This window comes from Canis lupus, chromosome 7, assembly GCF_003254725.2.
Source record: "Canis lupus dingo isolate Sandy chromosome 7, ASM325472v2, whole genome shotgun sequence".
NCBI lineage: Eukaryota > Metazoa > Chordata > Mammalia > Carnivora > Canidae > Canis > Canis lupus.
In genome coordinates this window covers 169,527-195,279 of record NC_064249.1, presented here as the reverse complement: position 1 = coordinate 195,279, position 25,753 = coordinate 169,527, and the positions used below count along the sequence as shown (strand labels likewise).

At 61.9% G+C, this 25,753-nt stretch overlaps 1 protein-coding gene across 13 annotated transcripts in view; it reads left to right on the top strand.

The window, feature by feature from the left end:
* PPFIA4 (PTPRF interacting protein alpha 4) overlaps nt 1-25,753 on the top strand; it is a 46,146-nt gene that overhangs the window by 15,526 nt on the left and 4,867 nt on the right. For 5 of the 13 annotated variants that reach the window (XM_035718757.2, XM_049111967.1, XM_049111964.1 and 2 more), the window contains exons 7-28: nt 71-262; nt 481-627; nt 823-957; nt 4,681-4,764; nt 5,018-5,149; nt 5,327-5,389; nt 5,948-6,039; nt 7,942-8,050; nt 9,436-9,629; nt 10,783-11,023; nt 11,420-11,455; nt 11,667-11,800; nt 12,042-12,208; nt 13,987-14,080; nt 14,432-14,513; nt 14,917-15,117; nt 15,677-15,739; nt 16,204-16,230; nt 17,471-17,646; nt 21,562-21,659; nt 22,273-22,448; nt 24,420-24,488. In XM_035718757.2, coding sequence (XP_035574650.1) covers nt 71-262; nt 481-627; nt 823-957; nt 4,681-4,764; nt 5,018-5,149; nt 5,327-5,389; nt 5,948-6,039; nt 7,942-8,050; nt 9,436-9,629; nt 10,783-11,023; nt 11,420-11,455; nt 11,667-11,800; nt 12,042-12,208; nt 13,987-14,080; nt 14,432-14,513; nt 14,917-15,117; nt 15,677-15,739; nt 16,204-16,230; nt 17,471-17,646; nt 21,562-21,659; nt 22,273-22,448; nt 24,420-24,488 — 2,712 coding nt within the window. The other 8 variants (XM_049111970.1, XM_049111968.1, XM_049111971.1 and 5 more) reach the window with 6 other exon arrangements.

Below are 25,753 nucleotides of genomic sequence, written 5' to 3'. Positions count from 1 at the left end.
TGCTCTGGGGGTGCCGGCCCCGGGCGGGCCGGGAGCCCGACGACTGACTGATGGCTCACCGTCCCTGGAGGACGACGCGGGCCGGGTGGAGGAGCTGCAGGAGCTCCTGGAGAAGCAGAACTTTGAGCTGAGCCAGGCTCGGGAGCGGCTGGTCAGCCTGACGGCGTCGGTGGCCGAGCTGGAGGAGGACCTGGGCACCGCGCGCCGGGACCTCATCAGGTCAGAGGAGCAGAGCAGCAAGCATCAGCGGGACCTCCGGGAGGTGAGAGGAGGCCCCCCGGCCCGGCCCCATCTGCTGCGCCGGCGCTGGGCGGGGGGGCTGCTTGCGTGCCCTGGGTGTGCAGCGAGGGCCAGGCCGGGGCGGCCTGCTGGGGCCACTGTGGGGAGGAGTAGCGAGAGGGCCGGGTCGAGCTCAGGCCCTGGCGGGGGGCACGGGGGACGCTGATGGCCCCTGGCCCGTCCCCTCCGCTCCTACCCCAGGCCCTGGCCCAGAAGGACGACATGGAGGAGAGGATCACGACACTAGAGAAGCGCTACCTGGCTGCTCAGCGTGAGGCCACGTCCATCCACGACCTCAACGACAAGCTGGAGAATGAGCTGGCCAACAAGGAGTCCCTGCACCGCCAGGTAGCCCCCCCCCTTTGGCCCAGAGCCCCTGGGGCCCCGCCTTGGGAGGGGGGAGGCCGTCCTCGCGTGGGGAGCAGCCCAGAGCCAGGTTGTCCTCGTCCCCCCTCCCCCCCGCCTCCCGGCTCCTCCGGCCGGTCACCTGCTCTCTCCTGAGCCTGGGCGCTCCCTGTTGACCCCCCCCACCCACGGTGCTAGTGTGAGGAGAAGGCCCGGCACCTGCAGGAGCTGCTGGAGGTGGCGGAGCAGAAGCTGCAGCAGACGATGCGCAAGGCGGAGACGCTGCCCGAGGTGGAGGCCGAGCTGGCGCAGAGGATCGCGGCCCTCACCAAGGCAAGTGGGCCCGGCCCGCCCGTGGCCGCCTCCTGAGCCCCCCGGCGCGCGCAGGAGGCGCAGAGCGTGGGAGGCACTCGGGCTGGGAGCCAGGAAGGCGCCTCGCACTGCGTGACTCCGGGATGCGCCTGTGATCCCTGCCCTCCTCACCCCCGGGAGCGACCGTCCCTGGGAAGGGCCCAGGAACCCTGGGAGACATGGGTGAGACCCCGGGGGCGCAGAGCGCTGCGTCAGCTTGCCTTTGTTGGGGGCCTGGGTGGAAGATGAGGACGTCGTCCCCGGAACGAGGAGATCCGAGAGGAGCGGTGAGCAGCGTGGGTGCAGGGGGCATAGGCTGAGCGTCGCCGGCGTCCTGCAGCTGGGCCCTTCCGGATCTAGGGATCAAGCTCGATCGCTTGAGGCCTGCAGCTTTAGGGTCGGTGCAGGGCCTGGGTTGTGCCCGACGGGGTGTAACAGTTACTGGGAGGCGTCCGGGCTGGAACCGCCCTCGGGTCTGGAGGAGTGGGGTCGACGCACGGGCGCAGGCCGGCAGCAGGGGTTCCAGAGGACTTAGGGGTGTTCGCAGCAGGTTGACGCTTTCCGGGGACCTCGCTCGGGGCCGCCTCCACCCAGCCAGGGAGAGAAGGACGTCCGTGTTGTGTGAGCATCAGGCCCCGGGGCCTCTGGAGCCTGGGGGCCCCCGACTGTCCCCGCCACCCGGGAAGTCGTGCCCCTCCTGATGAGGCGTTGGGGCCGTCCTCGTGGCATCACCTCTGTGACGTCGGGTTGGCCTGCGTGCTAGCTCCTAGGGATCTGGGTTTAAGGACGTAGGGGACCAGGTTGGGGTGCTGGGACGGCAGCTTAGCATGTCCCCAGAGGGACAGGAAGGGATGGACTGACGTGATTAATAGGTTCACACGAGTCACAGCGGGGCGGCTCTAGGGAGGGTTTCCCGACTGCTGGATGTGTGACAGTCTCGTCAGCGGACGCAGGCCTGGAGGGAGCCCACCCACCTGGGGGGTGACAGCCCGGCTAGCGTGTGCTGCGTGTGGCAGCGGACCTGTCGGCGTGGATGGTCTCACTAGTCCTCACAGTGTTCAGTGGGTTAGGGTTAGGGTTAGGGTTGGGTTGAGGTTAGGGTCGGGATTAGGGGTTAGGGTTGGAGCTAGGGTTAGGGGTTGGGGGTTAGGATTGGGGTTAGGGGTTAGGTTTGGGGTTGAGATTAGGGATTTGGGTTGGGGTTAGGAGTTAGGGGTTAGGGTAGGGGCTAGGGTTAGGGGTTGGGGTTAGGGTTAGGGTAGGGTTAGGATTAGGGGTTATGCTTAGTGTTGGGATTAGGGTTTACGGTTAGGGTTGGGGCTAGAGTTAGGGGTTCATGTTAGGGTTAGGTTTGGTGTTGGGATTAGGGGTTAGGGTAGGGTTGGGGCTAGGATTAGGGGTTGGGGTTAGGGTTGCAGTTGCGGTTGGGATTAGGGGTTAGGGTTGGGGTTGGGGATTACGGGTTGGGGTTAGTTTTGGGGTTGGGGTTGGTTTGAGGTTAGGGATTAGTGTTGGGGTTGGGTTTGGGGTTGAGGTTAGGGATTGGGGGGTTAGGGGTTAGGGTTTGGGTTGTGTTTAGGGTTAGGGATTAGGGTTGGCATTGGGGTTAGTGTTGGGGTTAGGGATTAGTGTTGGGGTTGGCGTTGTGGTTAGGGTTAGGGGCTAGGGGTTAGGTGTTAGGGTTGGGTTAGGGTAAGGGTTAGTGTTAGGGTTCAAGTTTAGGGTTAGGGATTAGGGTTAGGGGTTAGGTATTAGGAGTTAGTGTTAGGGGTTAGGGTTGGGTTTGGGGTTGGGATTAGGGGTTAGGGTTGGGGTTAGGGGTTAGTGTTAGCGTTGGGGTTGGAATTAGGGGTTAGGATTTAGCTTGGAGCTAGGATTAGGATTTAGGGGTTGGGGTTAGGGATTAGGGTTAGGCTTGGGGTTGGGATTAGGGGTTAGGGTTAAGGTTGGGGCTGGGGTAAGGGTTAGGGGTTGGGGTTAGTGGTTAGAATTAGGCCTCAGGTTGGGATTAGGGGTTAGGGTTAGGGTTGGGGCTAGGTTTAGGGGTTTGGGGTTAGGGTTGGGGTTGGGATTAGAGGTTAGGGTTTGGTTTGGAGCTTAGATTAGTATTTAGGGGTTGGGGTTGGGGTTTGGATTAGGGGTTAGTGTTGGGGTTGGGGTTGATGTTACGGATTGGGGTTGGGGTTAGGGGTTAGGATTAGGGGTTGGGGTTAGAGTTCGGGTTGGGGTTGGTTTGAAGTTACAGTTTAGGTTTGAGGTTACAGTTTAGGGTTGGGGTTAGGGTTGAGGTAGGATTAGGGTTAGGGGTTAGGGTTTGGGCTAGGGTTAGGGATTACGTTTTGAGGTTAGGGGTTAGGGTTAAGGTTGGGTTTGGGGTTAAGGTTAGGGTTGGTGTTGGGGTTAGGGGTTAGGGTTGAGCTAGGGATTAGGGTTGGGTTGGTGTTGGCGTTGTGGTTAGGGTTAAGGGCCAAGGGTTAGGGTTAGGGTTTATGGGTTAGGTTGGGGTTAGGTTAGGGGTTAGGGTTTGGTTAGGGTTGGCTTTGGGGTAAGAGTTAATGTTAGGGTTTAGGTTTAGGGTTAGGGGTTAGGTATTTGGCGTAGAGTTAGCGGTTAGGGTTGGAATTGAGGTTAAGGTTAAAGTTAGTATTTAGAGTTAGGGCTTAGGGTTAGATGTTAGGTATTAGGGGTTACGATTAAGGGTTGGGGTTGGAGTTAGGGGTTAGGGTTTAGATATTCAGGGTTAGGGTTTAGGTTTCTGGTTAGGGAAGGAGGTATGGTTTGGGGTCATGGTTATGGTTAAGGGTTAGGGGTTATGGTATGGGTTAGGGTTAGAGTTAGGATTAGGGGTTAGGGTTAGGGGTTAGGATTAGGGGTTTGTGGTTAGTGTTGGGGTTGGTGTTAGGGTTAGGCTTAGGGGTTAGGGTTGGATTGTGGTTAAGTTTAGTGTTAGCGTTAGACGTTAGGGTTGGGTGTGGGATTAGGGTTGGGGTTAAGGTTGTGGTTAAGGGTTAGGGATTAGGGGTTGGAATTAGGGTTGGGTTTTTTAGGGTTAGGGGTTGGGGTTAGGTTTAGGATTAGTGATTAGAGTTAGGATTAGGTTTAAGGTTAGGGATTAGGGTTAGGAATTAGTGGTTATGGTTCAGGTTGTGGTTAGGGTTACGTATTGGGATTATGGGTTATTGGTTAGGGGTTAGGGTTAGGGTTAGGTTTAGTAGTTAGGGTTATGGGTTGGTGTTAGGTTAATGCACTTTATGGGTGCTGTTATCATCCATCTTTATAGTCTAGGAGATTCAGTCACATAGGGGTCCAATAACTTGCCCATCACCACGTGCCTGAGAAGAGAGGGAGCCAGGATTTGAACCCAGAAAGTCTGGCTTGCATCTCTGCCCTTAAGTGCAGGTCCATCCATCTACCTGGAGGCATAAAGGAGATTTACAGTAGCTCATGCTTTGAAGTAGAGTTTTTTTCTGGAAGTGTGGGGTAGTTTGGACCACCAGCTGCAGGCTCGGAGCAGGAAGAAAGGGTTGGGGAAACAACAGTCAGGGTGTGGATATTGCTTGGGAAGAAGGGCAGTGGTGGTGGCAGTTGTGCTTCCAGGTGAGAGGCCCCGTCCCGGAGAGTACCCTGGCTGAGGGTGTGTGGGATGCGGGCCCTGAGCAGGAGGGCCGAGCATGTACGGCTGCACTGACCCATGCCTGCTTCCAGGCTGAAGAAAGGCACGGCAACATTGAGGAGCATCTGCGACAGCTGGAGGGTCAACTGGAGGAGAAGAACCAGGAGCTGGCGAGGGTGAGGGCACCGGGCTGGGCTCCCCAGGGAGCCTCCCCAGATGGCATGTGGATAGGCCTAAGAAGAGTGGGCGCTGGGGGGATGGGGCCTGGGTGGGGACAGAGCCATGGAGGGGCCAGAGGAGGTGGTCCGGGAGCCGGAGCGAGGGGCTCTGGGCCTACCAGTAGGGGTCGGGTGAGTGGGCTGGCGCCGGGCAAGGCGCGGGGATGGGCGGCCCCGGGGTGACCTGGGAGCAGGGGTGCTGGCTCTGCAGGTGCGCCAGCGGGAGAAGATGAACGAGGACCACAACAAGCGGCTGTCGGACACCGTGGACAGGCTGCTCAGCGAGTCCAACGAGCGGCTGCAGCTGCACCTCAAGGAGCGAATGGCGGCCCTGGAGGAGAAGGTGTGATGGGGTCGGGGTCAGGGTCACAGGTCTCGGTGGGCGGGCCGAGGGGAGCAGTTGGGGTGTCAGGGGCGGGGCGTGTCCTGGACATAGGCCCGGTGGGCAGAGCTGGGGAGGCAGGGGCAGGAGGGGCAGGAGGGGCGGCGGTGGATCCCCAGCTCCCGGCTGTCCCCCCAGAACACGCTGATCCAGGAGCTGGAGAGCTCCCAGCGGCAGATCGAGGAGCAGCACCATCACAAGGTACCGCTGCGGGCGGCCTGGGCGGGCCGGGCTTGGTGAGGAAGGAATGCGGGCGGCGCCGGGCTGCGCAGACGTTATTTCGCGGATCCTCGCTAGAGCCCGTCGCGGCGGACGCCTCGCCACCCAGGGTGAAGACGCGGCGGAGGCCCTAGGCGTAGGGCATAGGGCGGGCGGAGAGGCAGGGCCCGGATCTGGTGGGGCCTCGCTCCAGGTGACGCAGGAGTCCCTGAGCCGGGAGGACCGTCCCTGGCCCTGCCTCAGCCGCGTCTGTGCCGCTGCCGCGCATCGGGGGGCCAGGGCTCAGCAGCTCTGCTCCGCTAGAAGCCTGCCCTAGACAGACCCTCCCCTGGCCCTGCCCCTCTGCCGCCCCTGCCCACCCTTCTGCTCGCTTTCCAGTCGGACCTCTTCTCTTGGTGTCATCTGTGGGCCTGGCCGGGGCCCCTGGCTTTGGACTTCGCAGTACATTCTGCTTCCCCCCAACTCTGCTGTCCTTTTGTCCCTCTCTCCCCTCTCCGCCCCTCCCTGGCCCCACCCCCACCCCGGGTCTGCCTGGCACAGGGCCGCCTGTCTGAAGAGATTGAGAAGCTGCGCCAAGAGGTGGACCAGCTGAAGGGTCGAGGGGGGCCGTTTGTGGATGGCGTCCACTCCAGGTACTGGAGCGCGGGAGGCTGGGCGTGCTGGGATGGGGTCCTGCCCGGACCCTGAGGAAGGAGGCTTCCTCCCACCAAAAGACCGCCCAGGACCTCAGGGTCCTCCTCCTATCTAGGGTGGGACACCGAGACCCCAAGAACGTGGTCGAGGTCACCTAGCTCACTTGGGCAGCCTGGAAGGGGCGCCAGGCCTCTGAGCAGAGGCTGCTGGGAGGCAAGGAGAGGCAGGATGCTCCCGCCCCAGTGCCACGGGAGATGCCCTCGATGGGTCTGCGGGGGACGTGCTCACCTGTGTCCTGTAGGACCCGCTCACGGACAGTGTGTGGCTCATTCTAGTTCTTTGGAGACACCGTCTTTAGGGCTCTGGAGGATTGTTGTTTGAGTGTTCAGGCCACCGAGGTTCAGATAGCTGGCAGTGGGCAAAGGGCAGCACGAGGGACGGAAGTGAGGCATCCAGAACTTCCCTACTGTTGGACGCTGAGGTGCCATGTTGTGGTTGTGACATCCCCTTTTCTGAGAGCATTTTAAGAGATGGTGAGTGGTATTTTTTAAATTAGATCCATGTTTTGGGGAACTTCTGGATTTTTCTCTACATGTTGTGAAGCGATTGACATTGAACTGAGACCCCAATCCCGCCGCTACTTCTCCGCCCAGAGTGGCAGGGTGAGGATGGAGGATGCTGCTAGTAGATGCCACTCAAGGTTCCGGGCTCCTGGCTGTTTTCTCTCCAAACCACGGTCTCACAGAAGAGCGTCTTTGAGGTCCCTTGAGTGATGCTCTTGCTGTGTCAGGGCAATAGGGATCAGCTTCCCTGGAGGGGTTCAAGGAAACGTGGAGACGCAGGGCTTGGATTAGGGAAAGGGACGATGACCTGGAGGAAGAGCAGCCTGTGGGCGTCTGGGTGGTAGAGACGTGAGTACCGTCTTCCGCTTCATCAGGAGCTACTGTATGGGAGACGGTGGGGAGAAGCAGGCAACGGAGGCAGGGAGTGGGAGTTGGGGTTCCTCTGACTTCTTCCTTCCTGTAGGTTTCTCAGAAGAGACCCCCCCACCCACCCCAGTGAATAAGCCTCATGACTCAGGAACACCAAGCTATTTGCACTGCTTGCTTTCCTTGGTGGTTGAGGATTCTTGGCTTTGGCCATAGGAATACTGGACCCATCACGGAGTTGGGGCTGAGGTGCAGGACAGAAGGGGGGATGAGCAGTAACGCCCCCCTCTTCCCTGCAGCTACCTCATGCAATGCACCATAGGCTTGCCCTGTCCCCGGGCCCCGGGCCCCTCAGGCCCCCTCACACCCCAAACTCGGAAGGCGAAGGCATGGGGAAGAAGTCCAGGAGGGAAGGCATCCCAGACATTACTGGGATTCTGAAACCTCACCCCAGGGGGCATCCGGCCCACATCCCTGATAGAACAGGGCCTCTTGAAGCCTCCGGGGGATGGGGAGCGGCCTGGGTTCATTTTGGCCAGGATTATGGGGGAGCCCACGGGCGGTCGCCGGGGAGAAGACAAAGAAACAAAGACCCTCAGAGCTAAAAAAAAAAAGGATCTTTAGAGACCCTCCCTTCTAGTCTCTCAGGGCCACAAGCCCTTGGCCCGAGTGCCCCTTTAATGGAGAGCTCAGCTTTTTTTGAAGCCACCAGTTGCATCCTGAGCCAAATCTTGCCATCCGAAGGTGCTGCTTACGTTAGATGGAAGCTGCTTCCCTAGAACTTTCTGGATCGTTCTGATCCCTGGGGCACCAGAGGCTAAATTGCATCTCCTGTTCACACGGCGGCCCTTAAGCCATCACAGTAGCCCTCTGCCAGCTGAGGCTTCTCTCCGCCAAGCTGAGATCCCTCAACTCTTGGGCCTGGTGGCTGCGCCCGGGGCCTCAGCCTCAGGGCTGCTCTCCCCCCCCCAGGTCGCGCTCAGGCAGTGCAGCGGATGTGCGCTTCTCCCTCGGCACAGCCCCCCACGCGCCCTCAGGCCTGCACCGCCGCTACTCGGCCCTGCGGGAGGAGTCTGCCAAGGTGAGGGTGGGGGGTGAGTGTGGAGGGTTCTCCCCAGGGAGCTTGGGGTCAGTCCGGCCGCGTGCCTGGCTCCGGTTTCACAGACGGCTGGCGTGCGGCACAAATCCTCCCCCTCCAGTCCCCGCGTGTGGACAACAGCTGCAGCCCTGGGGTTGGGGCCATTGTTAGCTGCAACAGCTGTGCCCCTCACCTCGGCCTCCTGGTGGGCAAGTGGCGGGGCTGGTGGCCGGCTGGTCCCCGCGGCCCTGCTGAGGCCGGTGCACGTGTGCCCGGCGTGCAGGCGTGTTTCTGGTGGTCAGGGTGGGAGATGCAGGGCTGAGGTGGACTTGGCAAGCTTCCTGGAGCAAAAGCTGTGGTTTATGGGGTGGGGAGGAGGGAGGGAGGGATGGCGGGTCACGAGGCCCTGGGGATGGCACCTGAAGCTTTCCGAGAAGCAGCCTTGTGTTCCTGCTGAGACTGGCCCGGGGTGGGTGGGTGGGTGGGTGGGCGCGGGCAGCGGGGGGAGATGCAGGCAGGGAAGGGCCCCTGCGTCCCACACCCTGCCCTGAAGCCAGGCCCCGCCTTCCTTAAGGCCCCGCAGGGTCCGGGGGAGGCGTCCTTTCATCTCGCTGTCCCCTCGCCCTCAGCTCTCTCCGTTGCTAAGAATGCAGCAGGAGCCCAGGAGCTGGAGACGTGCCTGCCGGGCTCGGGGCTGTGGGAGCCGGAGGATGGCTTAGGGCACCTCGCTATCCCAGGCCCGCCCCCTGCCCTCCTGGCGCATGGCCCACATTTGTGCTCTCTCCTCTTCCCTGCTTTTGTGGGCTGGAGAGGTTTGTCGGGTGCCTTCCGAGCGGCCACCACCCCAGAGGGCTGACCGCGGGGTCCTGCGGTGGAGACGCAGACAGACAGGACCACTCGGCTTCCCTCGGGCCCTGGAGCCCCATAGTCACTCTGTATGCACAGAAGGGGTGGCCTTTACGGAGTGCCCACTGTGGGCCACACCCCGTGCTAGGTGCTTCCATGCGTGTCCCCGCTCTGCTCTCACCGTCACCTACGACGTGGGCAGGCACCATTACTGTCCCCGTTCCACAGATGAGGGAACTGAGGCACAGAGAGGTCAAGCAACTTTACGACGGTGGCGCAGCTACTGGTCAGGTTTCCCAGCAAGGCCGCCTCTCCCTGGGACATGTCCCTAACCATTCTGCTACCCGACTCCTTGAGCTGTGCTACCAGGTCCCCTGGACACTTGTTACAGTGCAGGTTCTGAGGCCTGAGGCCTGAGGCGGGCCCGGGACCCTGCGCTTGGCGAGGGTCCTTGGGAGAGGCCAGTGCGGCTGAGATGGGGGCGGTCCTGCTTCTGGGCTGTCTGGGGTCTTATTATGACTCTTGTCCCCTCATTCGCTAAGGACTGGGAGCCGTCCCCACTGCCTGCCGCCGCCCCGGTCTTTGACAGTGACCCCGAGATCTCCGACGTGGATGAGGACGAGCCCGGGGGCCTGGTGGGCTCCGTGGACGTTGCCTCCCCCGGCGGCCACTCGGATGCGCAGACCCTGGCCATGATGCTGCAGGAGCAGCTGGACGCCATCAACGAAGAGATCAGGTGGGGCAGGGGCGGCCCCTTGGAAGCGGGCTCCCAGGACGCGTGGTCTCGCAGCCGCACCTCCCGAGTGCTCCGTCTGGGCCCGGGCGCCGGGCGGGAGGGTGCGACCTCGGCTGACCCTGTGGGCCTGACACTGGGGCCCTGAGCCCATTGCCCCCGCCGCCGAGGCCCAGTCGCGGGAGGGCTTTGCGGGTGTTCCGCTCGGCCGTACGTCTCGGGGAGGCAGCGCTGCTCCTGCTTCCCGGGGAAGGGACCAGAACCCGGGCAGCTGGGTGGTGTGGCCGGGGCGGAGGCAGAGAGCCGGGCTCCCGTTCTGCAGTGTCCCTCATCCTGGCGAGGCTCGCAGGCGGGGAAGGGGACGCCCACCTGGGCTGCAGCTGCCCCTGGGGACGCTTAGATGCGTGTGACCTGCCGCCAGGCCACACCTGAGCCTGGCCGCACCAGGCTTTACGGTGCCGAGGGCCACGGCCTCCATGGTTCCCCCACTTCTGGGTCTCTCAGACCCGCTGGAAAGGAGGCCTCCCTCCCTGACACGCGCGCGCACACACACACACACACACACACACGAGGGCGCCAGCGGGAGAGTTCGCACGTAGGGCTGCCGACTTGTGTTCTGCAAAGGAAAGCACCAAGGGCCCTCGTGGCCCCTGCACGCCCCCGGGCCACAGGGGAAGGGCCTTCTAGCGCCCTCGGGTCTCGCTCCCAGTCGGCGCACACGCGTGTGCATGTGTGAGGGTGTGCGCACGCGTGTCTCCCGGGTCCCCTCCCACCCCAGCCCCTGCAGGGTTATCGTGGGTTTTCTCGTTTCTCTGTGGAACAACCTCCATCAGGGGACGGTGTCAGTTAAAGGACGTGCGTTTGGGAACATCAGGTACGGGGGAAACTGAGGCCCCTAAGCCAACTTGGGGCTGCCCGTGTACTCTGGTAGGTCGAGTCCTGCCGTCCGGGATGGTTTGTGTCCCACCGGCTCAGGGCCTTTTTCCCGGCGACGGCGTCTGTTGGACTGGGGAGCTGTGGTCGACAAGGTCAGCTAAGGAGGAAGGGACGAGACGTGTTGTGAGCTGCAGGGGGAGCAGCGCCTGGGGCCCAGGTGGGGAGCATGGCGCAGGCCTCGCTGGGGCCCACGCAAGGCCTGCTTTCGCCTTCCTCCCAGGATGATCCAGGAGGAGAAGGAGTCCACGGAGTTGCGTGCCGAGGAGATTGAGACTCGAGTGAGCAGCGGCAGCGTGGAGGCCCTCAACCTGACTCAGCTGCGCAAGCGTGGCTCCATCCCCACCTCACTGACCGCCCTGTCCCTGGCCAGCGCGTCCCCTCCACTCAGTGGCCGCTCCACACCCAAGCTGGCCTCCCGCAGTGCTGCCCAGGACCTGGACCGCATGGGGGTCATGACCCTGGTGAGCGCCCTGGGGCGGTGGGTGAGCAGCCCGGGGGCTCTCGGGCCTGCTGGGCTCCGTCCTTGGGGGGCCCGGCGTCCTCTTCCTGCGATGTGTGCCGACCCAGTGTGTGGGGACCCCCCTAGGGTCATGGAGGGCCTGCCACACGTCCTCAGCCTCGTCTCACGTAGGTGCAGAGTGCTCACGAGACTCGTGGCCGGCCCAGACGTGCCCCTCTCGTCCAGAGGTGGCCCTGGCTTCGGTCTCCGGGCTAGCTCTTCTCCGCTGTGGGGTTGTCTCCAGGCCTGTGGGAGGCACTGACCCCTATGTTCGCCTCCTAGGACCCCGGGCCCCCCTTGGGTTGGCTCTCGGGACCCAGAGGGTGAGTCTGAGCATCCCCTCCCCTCTCTCTTCCAGCCCAGTGACTTAAGAAAACATAGGAGGAAGCTGCTGGTGAGTGCCACCCAGCCGAGCCGGGTCCTCACGGGGTCGCCCCCCCAGGCCATCCCCTTTGGCCTCCCTCCCCTGGGCCCCAAGTCCGGTGTGGCTCAGAGAGGCCCCCCTTTCCCGCCGCGCTTCTCCAGGCTCCTCTGCCTCGTCTGGGCTGGGTAGGCAGGCCCCAGGTCTCTCCCTCTATTCCCTGACGGCTCCACTGTCTGTTCAGTCGCCAGTGTCTCGGGAAGAGAACCGAGAGGATAAAGCCACCATAAAATGTGAGACTTCTCCTCCTTCCTCACCCAGGACGCTGCGGCTAGAGAAACTTGGCCATCCAGCCCTGAGCCAGGAAGAAGGCAGGAGGTACGTGCCCAAGTCCGCGGACCCCAGGGTCGCCGCGCCCCTCCCCTGCCTCTGCAGGGCCGAGTCTCCCCCGTCCAGGCATCTGAACCCCCCGCCCCGCCTCTATTTGAAGGACGCGCCCTGTGTCCTGGCTCGCCTGCTCGCGCCCACCCTGCCCCCACTTACTGTGAGGGCTCCCTGAGGCCTGGCCCCCTGCCCGTGATAGTGAAAGCGTGTTTCTCCCCGTGGCTGTCGTCCTCAGTGCTTTGGAGGATCAGGGCAGCAACCCCAGCAGCAGCAACAGCAGCCAGGACTCCTTGCACAAGGGCGCCAAGCGCAAGGGCATCAAGTCGTCCATCGGCCGCCTGTTCGGGAAGAAAGAGAAGGGCCGGCTCATCCAGCTGAGCCGGGACGGAGCCACGGGCCACGGTGTCTGTCCTCCCCCAGCCAGCGGGCGCCCGCAGCGGGCTGGGGCGGGAGGGCGTCCTGGGACCCTGGCTCGTGGGCCTGCGGGTGGCAGCGGCCGTCGGGCAGATTCAGCTCGGGGGGCTCCCTGGAGGCGGCGGGCCACAGGCGGGGGCCTCGGAGCTTCCAGGCTGCGTGGAGGTTTTCTGTGCTCGGGACCTTGGGGAGGACCTTCCCGGTTCTTCCTCGAGGACCGTCCGCTCCCGACTAGGACTGGCCTCCGGGACGCAACGTGTCCTGGGCCCGTGGCTCCGTAGACGTCCTGTGGGCGGCATGAGCACCCGGGCAGGCCTGGCACTCACTCCTGTGCGGATAGAAAGTTCTGTGCACTTGGCACGGGTCGGCGTGCAGTAGGTACTGGCCTCTGCCCCGCCTTCCCCAGGCCCATGTTCCTCTCCATCCCACTTTCCCTCCTCTATCCAGTCAGACCCTTAGTGAGCAGCTGCTGTACACACTGGGGTCAGAGCGGGGCCTTCCTTCGGGGAGCGTGGTGCCTCGCAGCAAGCAAAGCGATGGCCCTAAAACCTTGCGCTGGGAGCCGGGAGCTGGGGGGCGTCTGGCTAGAGCTCAGCCCTGCGGTGCTAGGAAAGCCAGGGCGGCTTCCTCTGCTCGGCCGCAGCTGGGCTGCTGCTGGAGGGTGATGTAGGAGGCCGCCCCATAGGGACGGGCATAGGGACTGCAGGCCCCAGGGAGGCAGGTGCTGGGTGCAGGGGCTTCGTACGGAGAGGGGGGGCTGGGGGGGCAGAGGTGGCTGCGGACCCCTGGCTGGGGCAGGTCTGAGGGGCCACGACATGTCCCCCAGGGCAGCTGGAGCAGGGCAAGTGCCTGCCGGACGGGGGGCGGGGGGGCAGCTAATCAGCTACAGGGAGGAACCTTTAAACCCAAAGGTGTAATCAGGCCTTCCTGCCACTAGTGGAGGACGAGGGGGAGGGAAGGAGGAGAGGAAGAGGGGGTTAGGCACCTGTCCTCTGCTAGGAAGGAGGTAGGGCATCCTGCCCCAGCCCGCAGGGGTGCAGGGGGTGGGGAGGGAGCCCAGGAGGGTGGCCTGTGGGCAGCCGTGCCGTGGGAGGGCCTCCGCTCCCCACACCAACCCTTAGACGGCATCTCACGTGGTGTCTGGGTCGCCCACACCCACTGCCGTGTGCGCTGTGCGGAGCAACTGAAACTTGGTGCGTTCTCCCCTGTGACCCTTGCGCGAACACTGCGGGGTTGGCGTCTGTTCAGCGACCCTTGATAGGAGGAGACAGAGCCTGGAGGGTTGCCCCTTGCGGGCCTGCAAGTGAGGAAGGCTGAGGGGCAGTGGTCTCGGGTGCCCGTGTTTCTCCCCCGGTCAGGTCGGGTCATCCGCTCCGGCCTGGGGCCCGTTCACACTGGGCTCTCTGGGTTCCCTTGGACTCGCTTGGGAGCAGGGCCATGCCCTGCGTGGGCTTCTGCTGCTGTGGGGGCACCGCCTCGGTCCGTCTGGCTGGGGCACAACTGCAGGGCTGAGGCTCCGGGGAGCCTCTCTGGGCCGAGGAGGCCGAGGAGGAGGAGGACCCCGGAGGCGGTGGGGGGCTGGACGGGGACCTTTGGAGGCCGTGGTGGGGCTGCTGGGTGTAGGGACAGAGTGCAGGCCCCGGGGCAGCAGGTGGTCCCGTCAGGCCTCCCGGGCTCTCGAGCACCGAGGAGCCTCCACTGCCCAGCTCAGGCCCGGGCCAAGGGGGTGGGGGGGCCAAGCTCACATGCCGTCTGTCCCCTTCCAGTCATGCTGACAGACTCCGAGCTTGGTCTGCAGGAGCCCATGGTGCCTGCCAAGCTGGGGACCCAGGCAGAGAAGGACCGGCGGCTGAAGAAGAAGTAAGAGCTGGGGGTGGCCGGGGCCACCGGGGCAGCCGGGGCTGGGGGGCAGCCAGGGGGGCAGCCAGGGCAGCCGGGGCTGGGGGGCAGCCGGGGCCCGTGGCCTGTCCCTCAGTGCTGGGCCCGAGCTCGGCAGCCGGAGTCAGGCCCAAGCCCTTCTGAAGGGGGTTGCTGGCCACACGGGACCGGCGGGGACGGTGAGGTGGTTGTCAGGATGAGCCGGGGGGAGGCTGGGGGCAGGACGGGCACCCTAGTGCTCCAGGCGAGCAGCAGGGGTGGCGCGGGGCTGGGGGGGTGGTCAGCGGGGCTGGGCCAGGGGGACAGCAGTGAGTCTGTTCCTCTTCCCACCAGACACCAGCTGCTTGAGGATGCTCGCAGGAAGGGAATGCCCTTCGCCCAGTGGGACGGCCCCACTGTGGTCTCCTGGCTGGAGGTAGGCCTGAGGGGTCCCCTGGGCCCGTGGGGGGGCGGGCACTCTCAGCCGGTGTCTCCGGGGCCGGGCGCCCTTCCTCCTGCAGGGGCAGGGACGGGGCACTTGGGAGGTGGAGCCGATGCCCCCCGGAGCTTGGCGTGGGTCAGGGACGCGGCATCCCGAGCCACGCGCCCCCTCTGGCGGCCCCAGGAGTGAGGCACCGCGTGGTCTGGGATCCCCGCATGTTCTCGGGCCTCAGATTTTCCATCCGTAAAACGGGAAAGAGACGCATCTGGTGACAGTCACTCCACGTGTCTGATTCTTCTGCTCTGCTTGCTCGCGAGGCCACGGATGCGCCAGGCTCCTGGCGGCGGGGCCCAGGTCGGGGGAAGGGGCTGGACCTGCTCCGTGCCTGTGCCTGCAGCTCTGGGTGGGGATGCCTGCCTGGTACGTGGCCGCCTGCCGGGCCAACGTCAAGAGTGGCGCCATCATGTCGGCCCTGTCGGACACGGAGATCCAGCGTGAGATCGGCATCAGCAACGCCCTGCACCGCCTCAAGCTCCGGCTGGCCATCCAGGAGATGGTGTCGCTGACCAGCCCGTCCGCCCCGCCCACCTCCCGGACCGTGAGTGGCCCCCCACCAGGACGCCCGGGCGCCGGGGAGACCGTCCAGTGATGGGACGATGGCAGGCTTGATTCCTGCCCTTCCCGCCCCTCGGAGGACCCCCTGTCCCCAGGACGTGGCTTCCGGGGGGGCTCAGCAGCCTAGTTCCTCCACGTACTGCCCGTGGGCCCAGCTGCCTGCAGAGCTCTGGGCGGGAGGGCTCCGGGGGCTCTGTGTCGATCGGAGGCAGGCAGGCAGGGGCGTTTGTGACCTTGCTCCTGGCCGTGCAGGCCGTCCACAGGGTGCGGACCCTCGGGGTGGCAGCTCGCAGTGCCACCCGTCTCTGACCGGGACCAGCCCGTGTTCCAGACCCACACTCTCCATTCATGTTCGTCCAGAAAACATTTGCTGAGCATCTCCCGGTGATCCCGGGAGCTGCTCAGGCTGACAGTGCGGGCTCAGGGCCGGGCCTGGGGGACACCCGGGGGGGGGACGTTTGTCCTCGTGCTCGGGCTTCCTGGCCCCAAGGGCGTCTGGAGACCCGCACGCAGGCCCAGCTAGGCTTCCTCTCTGCCTGCAGTCTTCTGGGAATGTCTGGGTCACCCACGAAGAGATGGAGACTCTGGCGACACCCACCAAGACAGTGAGTCTGGCCCTGGGCCTTGGGCCTGGGCTTGGGGCTGATGACGGCCGCAAGGAGGAGGGGACGGTTGTGGCGGTGGGGGGCGCAGATGGCCTAGCGTGAGGTTGGTGCCTCGTGCGTGTCGGGTCCTGTCATCAGGTGCTGGGGGCTGGGAAAGAGGTGGATGGGAGAGTGTGCAGGGCATCGGTCCCTGCTGCGCTGCGGGGGGCAGGTGTCGCGGCCAGAAGCCACAGGGTCCCTGCCTCGGGCTTGAACCCGGGGCCGGGGAGCGGAAGAGCCTGCGGGGCACGTGGGAGCGTGTGTCTGGCGCCCGCGCAGTTGCTCCCTTGTGTCCCAACAAGCTGCCCCGTGCCACCCTCCCGGCCCCTGGGTGTCTGCTCCCTCCTTGGGTTGGGCCCGGGGTGGATGCTCCCAGGGGTCTTGACTTTGCCTGTTTCCCCGACACGCTGCGCTCATCCCTGCAGGACAGTGAGGAAGGCAGCTGGGCTCAGGTAAGACCCCGCGTGCCCGGCTCTCTGCCCCGCGGGCCTGCCGGTGTCCCCGTCTCTTTACGTCCCTGGAGGGCCGTGCCCGGGCACTGGCCTCCCCCCCTTCCTGGGGGTGCCGACCCCCCTTCCCCAGCCGAGCCTGCTGAGGCCCCTTTGCTCACAGGCAGACGCCTGCTGAGCTACCTCCGGGGACCAGGCCCTCTGGGTCTCCGGGCGCAGAAGTGACAAACCGCGGCCCTCCCTTGGGTCCGGCAGAGGCGAGCACTAGATGCGAGCACACACGTGGCCCTAGGAGTCCTCACAGGGTGACCTGGCCAGGCCCTGGGCACGAGAGTCCGCATCCTCACCCCATGAAGCCTGCAGCACAGGACATGTCACGTCAAGTGCAGAACCCAAGCCCAAAAGATTCATAGGATTTTATAGCAAAGCTCAAACACAAGAACCTTAATATCTGTTTTTAGAGGAACATACATCAGTGACCACAGAAACCGTAAGAACATTTTTCTCCAGCAGGGACGTGATAGCAAAGTGAGCCTAGCAGTTACCTCCAGAGGGGCAGCGGGTGGGCGCAGCCGTGGGACGCCTGGCGTGGTCGCTGTCCATCGGCGGTAACGTCACTTTTGTGCTGGATAACGAGCACAGGCTACGCTCATTTTTATTTGTATGATGGTTTCATTCCAAAAAAGTAAAAAGAGGTTTTCCAATCTAAAGCAAAATGAGGAAGGGTGAGGAGGCAGTGATGGGGGGGCTCCTCCCACCTTCCTGGAGCTGGGCGGCCAGAGAAGCCCCCGCTGCCGGCAGTGGGAGGCCGGGCCGTGGGGTGCGTGCAGGGGACCCAGGGCGCCCCGGACGGACAGCGGCCCTAGAGTCCGGGCGCCGGGCGTCGCCGTGGCTCTCGAGTCAGCATGTCCCGCTCGGGGCTGCAGGGGGCCGGTCCTGTGGACGCAGCCTGTACCCAGGGTCCAGGGCTTAGGTCGGGTCAGTGTGCCACCGACACCGCAGGTGCGGCCCCGAGTCGCCAGGAAGGGCTTCAGGGGATCTTGCTTCTGCTCATTAGTGCAGACAAGTGACCCGTGGGTGGACCCGTATCATTCTGAGACCTTAGAAAGTCCCACTTGGCACCCGCAGCTGCCATCACTCCCAGCTTCTTAGTGGGAAGTAGGCCGCCACGGAGGACGGAGTGGGGTCTGTCCCCACTCGGGCGCCGGCTGCCTCTCCCATCCGGCCGTCCCTGTCCCTGCAGACCCTGGCCTACGGGGACATGAACCACGAGTGGATTGGGAACGAGTGGCTCCCCAGCCTGGGGCTCCCCCAGTACCGCAGCTACTTCATGGAGTGCCTGGTGGATGCCCGCATGCTGGACCACCTCACCAAGAAGGACCTGCGGGTCCACCTGAAGATGGTGGACAGCTTCCACAGGTGAGCGGGGCTGCGGCCAGGGTCGGGCTGCGGGGACGCAGGCGCCTCTGGGGGCCCACAGGTCTCCCCTGGCCGAGGCCGGACGCGCGTCCCGTCCTGCCGCCCGCGGGAGGACCCGGGCCTCTGGCCTCCCGCCCTTCGCGCCCGGGAAGTCGCTTCCGCGGCTTCGCTTTCCGGGAGATTCCCCCAGCCCCATGTCGTTCCCTGCCTTCGGGCCTGCGGACCTTCTCCGGGCCCGGGCGCTCTCGGCCTGGAGCCGCGGCCCCGCCTGGGTTCCCCGTCTATCCCAGTTGAGGGGAAGGGCCTTTCCGGGCCCTTGTCCTGCCTGCGCCCGGGTCTGGGGCCCTTGGGGGCGGGTTACCCTCCGGCTCTGTCCCCGCTGCCGAGGTCTCCCCAGCTGGCCGCCCGTGGGCAGACGTGGGCCCAGGTCGTGTCGTTTGGCCGACTCGGTATTTTAAAGATCGTGAAGTCACTTACCAGTATTTTAACACTGGGACATTTTACACGATGTTCTGGATGTCTGGCTTCTCTTTAAAAACAACGAGAAGATCTGTTGAGAGGCCGTAGCGGGGGGGTGGGGGGGTGTTCCGTCTGTGCCCTGGAGGCTGCACCTGTCCCCTCCCCAATGGCTGATGGGGCTGCAGACACACGGCCGCTGGCCTGCGGGGCTGGGAAGGCCCCCGGAGCACCTCAGCCTCCACGCGCGGTTCCAGGTCGGCTCCGTCTTGAGGTCTTCGGGGTTCCTGAAGCATCTCCGTGTTCCTCACCTCGACTACCTATAACCTGCTCTTATGCCATGTAGCGTTTCACAGGCATGCTCTAGTGTCTTTAAAAATTCTTTTAAGTCATAATGTTAATGATCAAAAAAAAAAAAAGATATTTGAGAACTCTCCTTTTAGTGAGGGAAACAAGCCCAATAGAGATCAAGCGTGACCCGCTCACTCAGCCAGGTGGTTGCAGAATGGGGCCCGCACCCTTCTCTCTTGGAGCTTTTTTCCTTGGAGCATAGTGTTCTCTTTTTTAAAAAAGATTTTTAAAATTTATTTATTCATGAGAGACACAGAGAGAGGCAGAGACACAGGCAGAGACACAGGCAGAGGGAGAAGCAGGCTCCTGCGGGGAGCCCCATGCAGGACTCAATCCCGGGACCCCGGGGTCACGCCCTGAGCCGAAGACAGACACCCGACCGCTGAGCCCCCGGGCGCCCCAGGCCGCAGCGTCCTGTGGAGCAGCTCTCCTAGAGTTTGGAGAGTTTGGCTGTTTTGAGGGAGGCCCGGCACACACAGGGATCAGCACTATCCCCCGAAGTGGTGCTGCAGCTGGGTGCCCCGTCCTCCAGGCACGAGGCCGCGCTGCTCCGTGCTGCTCCCCTGTCATGCCCACCGCTGCTCTGCGGGAGGGGAGGGCCCGGCTCCCGGCTCTGAGGCCATTCAGACCCCAGTGGATCTGACTCTACGTTTTCACTGTGCTACGCAAACGCTTTGAAAGTCCTAGGAATTGGACAGAAAATTATAGCAAGTGAGAGCGGAGGCACACAGACGGCATTTCCGGTCAGGAGGCACGTGATCCTGCCCCCCCCAGGGGCCTGCGTGGACCCGCCCGAGCCACCACTGGTTGCCTTGAGCCAGTAGAGTTCCTGGAAGTGATGCCTCTGAGCCCCGAGGGCTTGTTCTAGGCAGCCAGGCTGGGGCGGTGCTGGGGTGGGGGGAGCAGGCTGCACGATTTGACTTCACGAGGCTGCTGCGGCCTCCACCATAGAGCTGGGGAGGAATGACTGTCCTCCACTTGATGGATGACAACCCCAGAGGCTGAATGACCAGCAGTGTCCAGGGCAGGGACGAGCACTGCAGCGGAGGTGGGCGAGCTGCCTGACAGGTGCTGGGCTCCCTGTCACTGAGGTGCTGGGCACAGGCGTTTACACTCCTCAGTAGGACGCGACCCAGGTGAGGCCCGAATGAGACTGGAGCTTGGACTGCTGGCCTGTGCGGCCCCTTCGACCTACAGATTCTGGGGTTCTTGGCCTGGCGCAGTTGTTATTTATTGAGCGCTTACTCTATCCGGTACTGTTTAGGTTCTTTTAGTACTTTCTGTGAACCAGCTCATTTCATGCAGTAAACATTCACAGCATTTACTATGTGCCAGGCACCCTCCCCGGGGTTTGAGATTTATCAGTGAACAAAACAAAGTTGCCCTCATGGAGTTTCCACTCTAACTGGGATTGATCAATTGATCGATTGATCCATCCATCCATCTGTTGATCCATCCATCCATCATCCATCCATCCATTATCCATCCATCCATCCATCCTTCCATCTATCCATCCATCCATCCGTCCTTCCATCTATCCATTCATCTATCCATCCATCCATCCATCCATTCATCCATCCATTCATCCATCCATTCATCTATCCATCCATATATCCGTCCTTCCATCTATCCATCCATCCATCCATCCTTCCATCTGTCCATTCATCTATCCATCCATCCATCCATCCATCCATCATTCATCTACCCTTCCATCTATCCGTCTTTCCATCTATCCATTCATCCATCCTTCCATCTATCCATTCATCTATCCATCCATCCATCCATCCGTCCTTCCATCTATCCATCCATATATCCATCCATCTATCCATTCATCTATCATCCATCCATCCATCCATCTATCCATCCATCCTTCCATCTATCCATTCATCTATCAATCCATCGATCTATCCATCTACCCATTTATCCATCCATTGATCCATCCATCCGTTCATCCATCCATCCATTCATTCATCCATCCATCCATCCATCCATCCATCCATCCATCCATCCATCTATTGATCTATCCATCCATCCTTCCATCCACCCATCCATCCATCGATCTATCCATCTACCCATTTATCCATCCATCTATTGATCCATCCATCCGTTCATCCATCCATCCATTCGTTCATCCATCCATCTGTCCATCCATCCATCCATCCATCCATCCATTGATCTATCCATCCATCCTTCCATCCACCCATCCATCCATCCATCCGTTCATCCATCCATCTATTGATCCATCCATGCATCCATGCATCCATCCATCCATCCATTGATCTATCCATCCATCCTTCCATCCACCCATCCATCTGTTCATCCATCCATCCGTTCATCCATCCATCTATTGATCCATCCATCCATCCATTCATCCATCTATCTATTGATCTATCCATCCATCCATCCACCCACCCATCCATCTATCGTGTGTGTATATATATATTAATAGATATATTAATGTATCTATTAATATATTAATAGATAAAAAGTGCCAGGGGAAAAAATGAGACCAAGGTAAAGGGGATGAGCCATATGGGCTGCGGTGATGAGGGTGACATTGCAGCTTTAAATCAGGTGGACAAGGTGACCAATGAATTGAGAAGATGACATTTAAGGAGAGACATAAAGGAGACAGGGGTGAGTCATGCAACGGATTGGGGAAGGAGTGCTGCAGGCAGACAGGAGTCAGTGTACAAAGGCAAATCATGTAGCCTACATAGGTCATTGTGAGGACTCTGAGTGAAATGGGGAATCAAAGAAATATCTGTGGGGCTCTTTCTGTAGCATCATATCGTTATGAGTCAGATACCTGTAGCATCATTCTAGTGCCTAAAGAGTGGGGGGGATGTTGCTTCATTCAGAGAACTGTCCTTCCAACAATCAGACCCATACCCGGCCTAGAGGGAGGACATGGGGTGGGCAGTGGAGGGGAAGGAGCCTTGGACCAAATCCCATGCATGCCCCTGGAGGAGGAGGCGCAGGGGTGGGCTGGGGTGCAGCGTGTGCCGGGAGACATGGGCCTGGACATGTTGTGGCTGGCGCTGGACGTGGGGCAGAGGACAGGGACGTGGCCCCACTGAGGCTCTGCTCAGGGCTGTGTGCCTGCAGGACCAGTCTTCAGTACGGCATCATGTGTCTGAAGAGGCTCAATTACGACCGGAAGGAGCTAGAGAGACGACGGGAGGAAAGCCAGCATGAGATCAAGGGTAAGCTTGTCCAGCCCAGCATGGGGGCAGCCTTGGGGGGCAGGCCCCTGCCTCACCGTCCCCTGCCCCGCGTGAGTGGCGGGCGGGGGAGGCATTCCGTGTCTCAGGGAAGCTCCAGACCTAGGGACATGGTCTGTGCCCGAAGGGTGTTGCCATCTGGTGGAGAAGAAACAGTTCCTGCCCAGTCAGCTGCACCCCCCACCCCGCCCGCCAGTGGCCACCGGCTGGACCAGCACAGTGAACCCCCAGGCCGGTCCTGTAGACGGGTGTGGGAAGGTGGTCGTGCGGCTTGGTGATGTGGGCGGCACTGAGCAGTAAGGAGACAAGTCTGAGAAGACTCTTTGGAGGTGGAGAAAGAAGGGGATGGTGCCAGCCTAGGGGCAGGAGGCGGCCCCCGCAGGGGCTCCGGGGGAAGCCGAGAGCCACCTGGCCTGGAGTCCTGGAGGCTGGCAGGGGTGGAGGGTGCTGGGGCTGCTTCTTCAGGAGCCCGGGTGCCGGGGAGGAGGGAGAGGACACGGGAAGCGGGTGGACTGGAGCACTGGGCGCGGGGAGCCCCGCTTCTGCAGGCCGAACCTGTTGCCTCTTCCTGCCCCTTGCTTGCCGTGCCCTGCAGACGTGCTCGTCTGGACCAACGACCAGGTGGTGCACTGGGTGCAGTCCATTGGGCTCCGGGATTACGCAGGAAACCTGCAGGAGAGCGGCGTGCACGGAGCCCTGCTGGCCCTGGACGAGAACTTCGACCACAACACGCTGGCCCTGGTCCTGCAGATCCCCACGCAGAACACCCAGGTGGGCAGCCCTGTCCCGTCCCCCCGCCCCACTCTCCCGCCCTCTCCCCCTCCCGCTCACACACACAGGCTAGGGATTTGTTGGGGGGACTGTGCTAGAGCCTGTGTCGGGGGGACACGATGTCCTCGAACCCCCAAGCCGCCTAGGAAGCAAGTGTCCTTCACACGTGACGGGCAGGCACCCAGACCACGCTGCCGTGGGCACCCTCACCCTCTACAAGCCCCACCTTCACCTTTGACCGCTGCGGCGACCTTTCCTTGCTCTGCTTTTCTGACCTGACTGCTCTTAGAGGAGGACTAGCCCTGGGGCCCGAGGGGACCCGAGAGCCCGCCGTCTCCTCTGTCCCCGCCTGAAGGACAGGCCTCTGGGCCCCGCGGGTGGAGAGAGCTCACTGCACCAGATGCCACAGCCCAGAGCCTCCCCGGGCCAGGGCTTTGTGTCCCTGCCACAGCTGAGAAGACGAGATGTCTCCTTGAATCCCATTTCATAATCACTGCGGAGCTGTCGTCCAGGACTACCTGAGCTCCCTTGGGCTAATTTACACATTTGGCCTCTTGAACTTCCTGTGGGTGGCGGACGCTGGAAGTGCTACCTGTTGCCCGGAGCCCCTCCTGTCGTGCCGGCTCCCGCCGTCCAGGCCTCCTCCACACTGATTGGGGTTGACCCGGCCTCACCTCTTGTCATTTCACCGCCTCTGATTGTGTTGCGCGGAGCCCAGGCCTTTGGGGCTCCAGACGGAGTGGTCCTAATTCTTTTAGGCTTTCCTCATATAGACGCGCCTCCTGCCCTGATCGGTTTAGCCGCCCTCGTCTGGACTGTTTGCAGCTGTCAGGTCTCTTGAAATTCAGCCGCTAGAGCCACAAAAGCTATTCCGAGAGCAGATGTGTCTCGGCCTGCGTGAGGGTAGGCTGTGTCGGCCCATAACCTGGGGGCGTGCTGGTACTTTGGGGGTGCGGGGCGGCACACGGGCCCGGTGGGCCCCCCGCTGACCTGCAGAGTGAACATGGATCCTCAATTCCCTAAGCAAAGCTGAGATCCCCCAGTTCCCCCGCACGTGCTCGCCCGCCCCACAGCTTTGGGGGACGGTCACCGGAGGAGCAGTGTCATCTGGATGCCTGGAAGTGGACGATGCTCCTCCTCTTGCATTACTCATGAGAATCACCTTCTCGATGCTGACAGTTCCTGCGAGGCTCCGTGGTTAACGTTTTCCACCCAGAAATGGGCTTGTTCTTCTCCAGCGTCGGTCTCCTGTCCACACGTGTCCGCGCCTCTGCAGAGCAGCAGGAGGCCCCTCCGGCGCTTGCGAACCTTCCGGTTTTCCTGCCTGGTCCATTTAGCGCAGCTGTTAGGGGCGGCGGGAGCCGACCCGGTGTGGAATTCTTCACCAACTGTGGTTGAGAGTATCTGGTGGCCGTTTACAAAACTTTGTTGTTTCTGACGTTTCCCAAATCTCCTGCTGACTTAGGCTCCTGGAAGGTTTGGTCAAGGCCTATAGGCACGAGTCCGCCCAGGAGCCACAGGCCGTAGGACTGCGCCATCCTCCTGATTTAAATTTGTGATGTGGAGCCTTATGAAATAGGTTTCTTTCATCTAAATACACTAAGTCCTTATTTTCCATGGTCTCCATGCTCACTTACCCTCCAGAAGGGTAGTGACGCATGATTTTTCCCATATACACAGAATGTAGGGTTTTCCCCCCGTAAGTGACCTGTGCAAACGTATTCTGTGGTCTGACTTTGTGCAAAGTTACAGTTTTCTAATGGGCCCCACAGGAAAGAGTCCTAAGGCTGACAGGTCCACTTCTAAGAGGACACTGAGGTTTGCCTGAAGGAGCAGCGTTGGGGCTTGCGGGTTAAATGCACCGAAAGCTCCATCTCTGCCCTTGGGCCTCGAGGAAACAGGAGCAGCCTGGCAGAGAGGTCACTAACTCTACCCCTCTCATCTCTCCGTCTCTGCATCCATGGACTCCAGGCACGCCAGGTGATGGAACGAGAGTTCAACAACCTGTTGGCCTTGGGCACAGACCGGAAGCTGGATGATGTGAGTCCTTGGCTGTGAATTAGGGGCCCTTGGGGTTTGGGCATTGGTGGTTCGTTGGGTTGAAATTCCTGAGCTGTGCTTTCCTTGGGCCAAAGATCGGTGGCCGAAGGGAGGAAGCTGGGGGGAATTGGGATGATGGTGGGGAGGCGCAGGGGCAGGCCTGGCAATAGGCCTAGGGACGTCTCATGAAACTGCTCGCACAAAAACCAAAGGCTCCTGTGGGTCACGCGTCTGGCGTCTTCCAACTCTGTGCCCCGCCGCCCTCCTAGGCACGCAGGGTCACGGGTGCCCCACAGAGGCCACCGCTTTGAGATCACGCCTTTTTCTTAATTTCCGACCCCATGTCTCAGTGCTCTTGGCACTGCACAGCTCCAGCCTGCTTATCAGGATGCCCATGCTGTGGGAGCGTGCTGGCTCACGGGGTGGCATCTGGCCGAGGCCCTGCAGTGACCGGCCTGCCTGCTCGCACCGGGGCACGTGGCTCAGATGCATGAGCAGCGCGCGGCTTCCTCCCTGGTTCTACTCTTGAGTTAGCTTCAAGCCACGTTAAGGTTCTCCTCTCCTGACCCCCTGGTCAACGAAAAACCAGCCTTTCCCCCTGGGTTTCGGGGGCCTTTCCCTGAGTTTAGGCTGCTCTGTGTCCAGGAGGACCCGGGAGGCCCTGGGCCTGTCGCCCGAGGATGCAGCCCTTTCCTCGGCCCTCCTCCCTCTGCTCCCTCCCTCCGCTCCCTTCTCACTTTCCCATCACCAGCCTCGTCTACCTTTGCGTATCAGGTCAGCGCTGGCCGCCTGGGCTCCAAACAAGTCAAAAAAGAGCCCAGATTATTTATTTTTAGCATCTCCAGCTTCAATCAGGTCTGTTTCTTCTGATCTCCGTGGTCTATGTAGCTTCCCTTTCTGCACACCCTGCCCCGCCCAGCGCCGCTGTTTGGACTTTGGGGCCTGCTTGGGGGACACCGTCAGTGCTACCGACCTGTTAGTCTTTCTTAGCCAGGCTTAACAGGGCTAACGTGCCCCTCCGTGCACCGGCCGTTCTGCTTCAGCAGACCAGACACACGCGGGAACACACAGAATTCGTGGAGGGGTGTTTTCTTCAGAGGTACCTTGAAATTTAGACTGTGATCTTCACACACACATGCGATATACGTGCGTGCATGAGCGTGGCCGTACCGGCTGCCCCCGCTCTCAGAGGTCTGGATTTCCCCAGGGCCCCTGCCATGTGGACCCTCCTCTCACTCGCCCCCACACCTAGGAGCTTGGTTTTC